This window comes from Trachemys scripta, chromosome 4 (assembly GCF_013100865.1).
Source record: "Trachemys scripta elegans isolate TJP31775 chromosome 4, CAS_Tse_1.0, whole genome shotgun sequence".
NCBI classification, from domain to species: Eukaryota; Metazoa; Chordata; order Testudines; family Emydidae; genus Trachemys; species Trachemys scripta.
The window spans coordinates 135,906,106-135,914,725 of record NC_048301.1 but is presented as its reverse complement, the minus strand read 5'-3'; the positions used below and the strand labels follow the sequence as shown (position 1 = coordinate 135,914,725).

Genomic DNA, 8,620 nt, shown 5'->3' with positions numbered 1-8,620 from the left:
TTGTTGTTACTTTCAAAAAGATAATGCTGGCTCATGATGATTGATGAGAAAACAGATGTGCTGATTGTTTATCATTTGACTCCTTAGAAATGAACAACACTGATGTCTGAAGCAATGTTAAATAATTGGCTCATCAGTGTCAATTCTGAATTCTGATTATAGCAAACTGAAGTTCTGTTTGATTTATCAGAGGCAAAAATACTAAAGAGCAGATCTTATTCCCCTTGACACATTACTGCAATAATGCTATTCATGACCATAGCACAGAAATTTCCAGGTATTTCTGATGAAAATACTCAGGCACCAGTTTTCATACATTACTTCCTTAATGGGACATCTCAGACCCATATTTGGATGTTCAAATCAACAACTATGTGCATAAAGTGGGCATTTAGAAGCCCAAGGGACATTGTGAGAAAGCTATTCTTCTTGTTTAAAAAGACACCGTTGAAAAAGAGGCTCAGTGAGCGTATATAACAATACAATGACAATAAGTTGCAGTACATGTTCATATATCTCATCAATTCATGTTGAGTTGAATATCAACTTCTAGTGTTCCTTTGATTGAGATATTGGCATTGGTTTCTTTTTGGCCAAAATCTACTTATTTGGCTAATACATCTTGATATTCACTGTGACAGCAATAAACATTGATTTTTTTATTCATGATATTCCTTAATCTGTGTCATTACAGGTGATTTATTTGGCACTTTAAACTCCTCTCCTACTCTGAATACATGGAGAATACAAACAATGTGTCCAAATTCATTCTGTTGGGACTCTCCCAGGATCAAGAGTTACAGCAAGTGTGTTTTGTGCTGTTTTTACTCTTCTATGTAGTTATCGTTCTGGGAAATCTGCTCATCATTATCACTATAAAATGCAGTGAGCGTCTGAACTCCCCAATGTATTTCTTTCTTAGGTACCTGTCCTTTGTAGACATCTGCTACTCTTCTGTCACAGCCCCAAAGCTCATTGCAGACTTCCTTGTTGAGAGGAAAACCATCTCCTATGTTGGCTGTATAGCACAGCTCTTTGGTGTCCATTTCTTTGGGTGCACCGAGATCTTCCTCCTCACGGTGATGGCGTACGACCGTTACATTATCTGCAAACCCCTCCATTATATGACCATTATGAACAAGCATGTGTGCAGCTGGATGGTGGTAGCTTCATGGGCAGGGGGCTTTGTGCATTCCATGGTTCAGACTCTTCTGACTACCCAGTTACCCTTCTGTGGGCCCAATGAGATTGACCATTACTTCTGTGATGTGCACCCTTTGCTAAAATTGGCCTGCACTGACACTTATATAGTTGATGTTATAGTTGTTGCCAATAGTGGGATGATTTCTCTTAGTTGTTTTGTAGTGCTGGTTTTATCCTATGTTGTCATCACCCAGGAACTAAGGGCCCTTCCAGGTCCAAAGCCCTAAAGAAAAGGACCCTCTCAGAGGGAACAAACTGAGCCATGTGTTTGCTGTGGTACTGCCATGCCCAGAAGGGCTACCAGAGACTAGGGGTTCTCCCTTCTCTGGCAGGAGGGTTGGGAGGAACCTTACCCAAGCAAAGTGGAGACAATAAGCCAAGGGGTGTGGAGAAGTAACCCAGGGAAGCTAGCAGCTTTCCTGGGATCTGACAGTGTGAGGCTGCTACTTGTTGGGACCTGGAGTAGAGGGTGAGATTGGGCCCACCCTCCACCCCCTTTTCCTCTCACTGGATGTCCACTGAGGAGGCCAGAAGCCCCAGTGAAGCAGTGAGGGCCTAGCAGGCCCAGAAATGGGAAGGCTGCTTGGAGACAGAATTTCCCTGCCAATTATAAAGGGGGGAAATTCTGAGATGAGACACTAGCCTGACCCACTGCTAGAAGGAAGCACAGGACCCACCAAGGCAGAGAAGAAGCCTTGTTACAGCTCTTGACTTCTAAATAGCTTTTGTAGATCTGGGCCTTAGCCTCAAGCAGGGACCTGCCTGGTGCAACAAGAGCTTGGTGGGCAAGTCCCAGTATCTATTGCCTTACCTGGTGTCCATCCCCATTCTGTTCAGACCCCATCACTTATGTCTGGTCTGCTCTCCCAGCCTGGCTACCCATGTGCCTCAGCCTGCTCTCTGGGTTGATCCCCTAACCCCTGTTTCAGGCAGAATTTTGGCCCCTATCATCTAGCAACATGAATTCAGGCCTAAACTATGTGGCTCCTCTCTGTGTCCCCCCCTCTGTGCCAGATGATTGGCCTTTAACCAATGCCCTGTCCTCACTTAGGTAGGGCTGAAATTCTGCTCTAGAGTGGCATTTCCCTCCACCAATGAGAGTAGGCAACAGGGAGTTGAGGTGGGATTTCCTCCCAGTCCTAGGGTTACCATATTTCAGCAAGCAAAAAANCGTTGGCCTTCGGTTCACCTAAGGTCTCTCTGGGAGCTTGCTGAGTCTGAGCCGTTCTCCCCGCACGCTGGACAGCAGCGGGGGAGGAGCTCCAGACTGCGGGAGGCGAATGCAGGGAGGGAGGGAGTGAGCTATGCTGCAGGAGGAGGGGCTCTCTCTCGCTGTCGGAGCCCCATGTAAGTGGCACCATCGGGCTGCCCTGTTAGCCGCATGTGCTCTGCATGGGGCGGGGGGGAGGGGAGGAAGTCCAGACATTAACAAATTCCCCCCGGACGCTATTTTTAGTTCAAAAATCCGGACATGTCCGGGGGAATCCGGACGAATGGTAACCCTACCCAGTCCTCATGGAAAACCAGAAGCCTGGGGACAGCTCTCCTCTGCCCACCTCAAAGTGAAACAGTGCTGACCAAAACCTTATCCACACACCTCCCAGAAAGCCCCCCCCCCATCTCTTGACTGCCCCCTCCAGAACCTCCCTGCCCCTTCTCCAACCCCCTGGCTCCCTTGTCGTTGGCCTTCGGTTCACCTAAGGTCTCTCTGGGAGCTTGCTGAGTCTGAGCCGTTCTCCCCGCACGCTGGACAGCAGCGGGGGAGGAGCTCCAGACTGCGGGAGGCGAATGCAGGGAGGGAGGGAGTGAGCTATGCTGCAGGAGGAGGGGCTCTCTCTCGCTGTCGGAGCCCCATGTAAGTGGCACCATCGGGCTGCCCTGTTAGCCGCATGTGCTCTGCATGGGGCGGGGGGGAGGGGAGGAAGTCCAGACATTAACAAATTCCCCCCGGACGCTATTTTTAGTTCAAAAATCCGGACATGTCCGGGGGAATCCGGACGAATGGTAACCCTACCCAGTCCTCATGGAAAACCAGAAGCCTGGGGACAGCTCTCCTCTGCCCACCTCAAAGTGAAACAGTGCTTGTGGGCACAGTGCTGGCTCTATCGCACTGTGGCAATATGCACACTTGTTTCCTTCTCTTATAGCCATTGGATGATCTCTATCCTTTGCATTTCCCTTGCTCACTGCTCCTTTATTTCTTTCCTTCTGGGATTATGTATATTTTTAATGATCATACTTAACACACATTGGGGCAATATGTATATTTAACTATATAAATATTTATATAAATTATTCTGTTTAGAACACCTTTCCTTCTCTTGGAACTTTATGCTTTGGGTGAGTACAATAAAGTTACCATTCAATGTTAATGCATGTATATTATTTCCTCTCACACCCACCTTGTCGAAATGCATTTTTTTCAATCTCTCTTTCTAGTCGATGGGTTTGTAGTAAGAAACACAAACAACCTATTGCCACCTTAATTTTAAAAATACGACAGGATATATATTTTTGGGATCTAAGGAATATGTATCAAGAGCCAGATATTGTGGTAATGGGAGCTTTCATGGCAGAAACAAAATCCATAACCAAGTGTTCCAGAAATATGTTTGGAAAAATTAAACTATTAAGAAGGTGCTAATTTTCAAGACAATAAATACAACCTAAATACACCAGACTTTCTCAAATATGACTGTCCCATGAGACTTAATCTTTAGAAACTATTTCCTTTATGCTTAGCAGATTAGAAGCAATCAGAGAAGGGGAGCAGAGCCCTGATACTTTCTGATGTTACAAAACTGTTCAGTGCTCACAAAATACCTCTGATGTCAGTGTACCTCCCTGTCCAGTGCAGAGAAGGCATTTCTCTGACAGGATCCAGCAGGGACTGGGCGTCAGATGCAGCACAGGAGCTGACAGGGAAATTTTTAGTGTCTTGACAACAGATTATTTATCAAAGAACTTTTACAAGAAGATCCTATGGGGAGAATTGCAATTAGTGACAAACTGGCACTGAGATTCTAAAGTGGATCCGTTCCAATCCAGCTCCCATAAACATTCAGTTAAGCCACCAAAGAGTAGAGGGAAGTAAGGTAAGGGTTTGGTGGATGGATTCTATGTTCTTTGCCATCTTTGAGGGAGGGATAGCTCAGTGGTTTGAGCATTGGCTTGCTAAACCCAGGGTTCTGAGTTCAATCCTTGAGGGGGCCACTTAGGGATCTGGGGCAAAAATCTGTCTGGGAATTGGTCCTGCTTTGAGCAGGTGGTTGGACTAGATGACCTCCTGAGCTCCCTTCCAACCATGATATTCTATGATTAGCAATACATGGATGTTCTCTTTCTCTCTTCCATTTTCCACCCCGTCTTTCTCCTATCATTCCCTTTCCATCTATGATTGACACCCACTCCCAATTTCTCTTTCCTTCACCACCCCTCTCTCCATCTCTCTCTGTGTTTAACTGTCTCTCTGCCTCTGCATCCAGGCTGGTCCCCACTTGTCAGCCTTTCTCCATTGTAGCCCATAGGATTACTTTGTTAGCTATTATATCCTACTAATCCAGCCAGCTGTATCAAATAATGTTTCTCTTTCTGAATTAATCCATTTTATTCTTATATTTTATCAGTATTAATTCCTATGAATTTAGGATGTGTTGAGGCATATGATATGTGTTTCCTAATAATTATACATAGAAGAAGTTTTGCTGAAATGCAAGAAGCCTACCGGCCTGTGTCCGGTAAGATCCTCTAAATAGCTAAAAGTATAATCAGTTAAGAGTAAGTTAGCATAAAAGCTGGTAACTTTTGGCACAGATAGGAATGGTCCCTGAACTTTGGGGAACCAAAGGGGGAACTATACACAATACTAAACAGGTTTATCTGGTGTCTGCAACCAGTTGGTAACCGCAGGGTATACCACAAACTGGAAGTCGCCAAGAGAGCCTAGGTTGGCAGTTTTTGGAGTGAGAGAATCCTTATTAATATATAGAGAGTAAGAGTCATAATCCACTAACCTATAGGATAAGAGTACCCATAAATTTCTTAGGGTACAGAAATAAGATTTGGGTATAGCAGGTTGGGCCTGAATTACATAGTGTCAGGATCCTATAAAATACCTTGTACAAAAGAGGCTTGTAGCTCTTTCTTTTATTTGTCCTCCTATATTCTATATTTTTATCTACCTATCACTCTATCTTTTATCATGCTATCAGCTCAGCTTGTGTAGTATAGTATAACTACTCAACATTCCTAACTATTGGGGAAGCCAGCACCATCGTGTTATCGGGCATGCCAGGAGTAAGGCTGGTCCTTCACCTCTTATTACCAGGCCCTCAAGGAAGGGTGTGAGTATGTTAAGTTAAGGTACTTGTAATAGGAATGTTACCACCAGGAGTTTTAGAATTATTTTACTGTTTTGCAGTTATAAGTTTCATAACATTTATTATTCTTTTGTTAATCTCAGTAAAGTTTTTATCAATTTGGTATTGTCCTCAGTGTAAGTGTTTTTGCCAAGCACCCTGAGAGTCCTCTCCCGGTATAGAACTCTGTAGTCTGAATTGGACAAGAACCTATAAATCTTATGGCTCGCCACTGATCGCATCTGACCAGAACAACTAACCTATAAAATTCAGGTCAACACCATGTCTCTCTCTGTTCCTAGCATCTCCCAAGGCCATTATTGCTCTGGATATCTCAGTCATTGAGATCTGGTTGTACCAGGAAGGCCAGGATGATCAGTGAAACACAGTGCTGGGGGTGTCCGAAGCACTAATTCCCCTCTTTCTGCTCTCTGCTAACAGGTGTGTGTGAGAAACGGGGAGAAGGAGAGACTAGCATCCCTCAGCAGAAGTTTCATGATGACTGAGCCGAGCACAGCGTCTCTACCCCCAATAAAGCCCAGCCTGGAAAATGAAATCAAATATAATGAGACTGATTTCAAAACAGACCATTTAACTGCAGTGATCATTGCCAGTGTCACTCTGCTCCTCTGCCTGGTCAGGCTGGTGGGGAACGGGAACGTGCTCTGGTTCTTTGGCTTCCTCATTAAGAGGAACCCCTTCACCGTCTACATCCTCAACCTGGCTGCTGCTGACTTTGGCTGCCTCCTCTGCTTGGCTGACATTATAAATTGTGAGTAAAATTTATTTTCTCTTAGGTTAGACTAATCTTACTCAATGAAGTCACTTAACATGCTGGTTCTGTTCATGTACAGCACCAGCCTATACTTCCTGATGGCCATCAGCACTGAGCAGTGTGTCTATCTGCTTCCCCATCTGGTACTGATGCCACTGCCCAAAGCACTTGTCTGCCATTGTCTGTACCCTGCTCTTGGCTCTCTCCTGCCTGCTCACTGGACTGGAAGCTTTTGTTTGTGTTTTGAATTCCTCTGCAAATTGTATCATGATGCTCACTCCACTCTCTGTTACAAATTTCCTGATATTCGCTTCCATCATGGTTGTATCCAGTCTGACCCTGTTCATCAAGGGCCGAAGTAGCTCCCAGCAATGTCAGCCAGGGAAGCTCTACATTGTTATCCTGCTCACAGTCCTCTTCTTCCTCCTCTTTGCTGTTCCCCACAGTATTGTCACCTTCCTCCAGAATTTTGATTATGATTTAAATCTCATCACTACCACTTTCCTGTTGGCCTCTCTCAACAGCAGCATCAACCCAGTTATTTACTTTTTTGTTGGGAGCTACAGCAGTCAGCAATTCAGGGGATTTGTCAAATTTGCACTCTAAAGGAATTTTGAACATAAGGCAGAAGGAAAGGGGGTCCTTCAGTGAAGACACAATGGTGATAGCCACTTAATACCCTATTATGGGCTGGAGGTTTCTCTAGAACAGAGGTTCTCAGCCCACGGGCTGCTTCCAGCCCAATTAGCATACAGCTGAGGCCCACATGACAGCCTCAGGATTGTGCAGGTAATATACATATAGTGTATGTGTGGATACAGCCCACATAACACAGAGCGGCATATGTGGTCCCCAATGGTAAGTGGGTTGAGAACCACTGATCTAGAATGATCATAAAATCAAAGTAATTAGAGATGAGAAAGTTCCCATCATTCTATTCCCCTGTGCTCTGTGTATCTAGAGAGGACTGTCATAATCACTCAGGGTCTAATACTGGTGCCGTTGAAATCGGAGGCAAAATTTCATTTGAATTTAATAGGAACAGGTTCGGGGCCATACAATTCATTGTTGTAATAAGGAATTCATAGAGAATGCAAAAGTCACTGGTAAGAGCTGTTTAGCATAGCGTGACACAGCTTCTGACATCACCCTAGTTAAAGCAAGTCTTGTCAGAGCGGAAGACTATTTGCCAGATAAGAGTATGAGTATTGTAACTCTCTTGTATTTTGTGAATGTGCCTTTGGCCAAAATCCAGAGACCTCAATTAGGAAAGCTATACACCACTATCCTGCTCACCATCCTCTTCTTTCTCAACTTTGCCATTTCCCTTTGCCAGCTTCCTCCAGTATTTTAATTATTCTTTTCTCCATGCTGAGATATGTCACATGCTGGCCTCTGCACTTTGCACTTGACATTATTGAATTTCATCTTGTTGATTTCAGACCAATTCTCCATTTTGTCAGTCATTTTGAATTCTAATCCTGTCCTCCAAAGTGTCAGAATAATGTTGCTGAAGAAATGCCATGCGTCAGTGATTTATCGTTCTTTTAAACGTGCAGATTTGTCGTTTGCAGAGACTGAGTTACAATTCCATCTTGGGACTTTAATACTTTTCATAGGGAGGGAGAGCTACAGACCATTCCTTAGACATGGGTGGTACAAATGGCTCAATCTTGCCATTTTCATTTACATCCATATTTTCAATCCATTAATTCATTCATTTTCAAAGATGCTGATTACTTACATCTCCCACTGCAATCAGTGGTAGCAGCGGGTGCTCACAATTTCTGAAATCATACTATTATGGGCAAAGAGATGTTGTTGATCTTAATACAGTTCAAGTAATCTTACATACGGTACAAAATGCTGTGGCCCAGATTCTCAGGTAGTGTAAATTGGAAAAGCTCCTTTGGCTTCAATGAAGTAGTCTGATTACACCAGCTGAGGATCTAGCCCCATACTTCACATTAAATATTCACCTTTTTAGCAGCCTCAACCCAGTTATTTACTTCCTAGTTGGGAGTTCCAGGAAGTGGCGATTCAGAGGATCTTGGTAAATCAGGCTGATCATAGAGAGGATGGAGACAGCACAGGGCAGAGCCCAGAGAGATGGCAACTTAGGCCTTGTCTTCACTTACCGGAGGGTCCGGCGGCACGCAATCTATGTTCTGGGATCGATTTATCGCGCCTTAACCAGATGCAATAAAATCGATCCCAGAAGTGCTCGCAGTCAGCGCCAGTACTCCAGCTCGCCGAGAGGAGTACGCGGCATCGACGGGGGAGC

The 8,620-nt window shown here is 44.6% G+C and overlaps 1 protein-coding gene and 1 pseudogene across 1 annotated transcript; both read left to right on the top strand.

The window, feature by feature from the left end:
- The first annotated feature begins 725 nt into the window (after positions 1-725).
- On the top strand, positions 726-1,430 carry LOC117876571 (olfactory receptor 4S2-like). Its single transcript, XM_034768826.1, has one exon. The coding sequence runs from the start codon at positions 738-740 to the stop codon at positions 1,428-1,430; it is 693 nt and encodes a 230-aa protein (XP_034624717.1). The 5' UTR covers positions 726-737.
- Positions 1,431-6,056: 4,626 nt separating this feature from the next.
- On the top strand, positions 6,057-6,942 carry LOC117876036 (annotated as a pseudogene).
- The last annotated feature ends 1,678 nt before the right edge of the window (positions 6,943-8,620 follow it).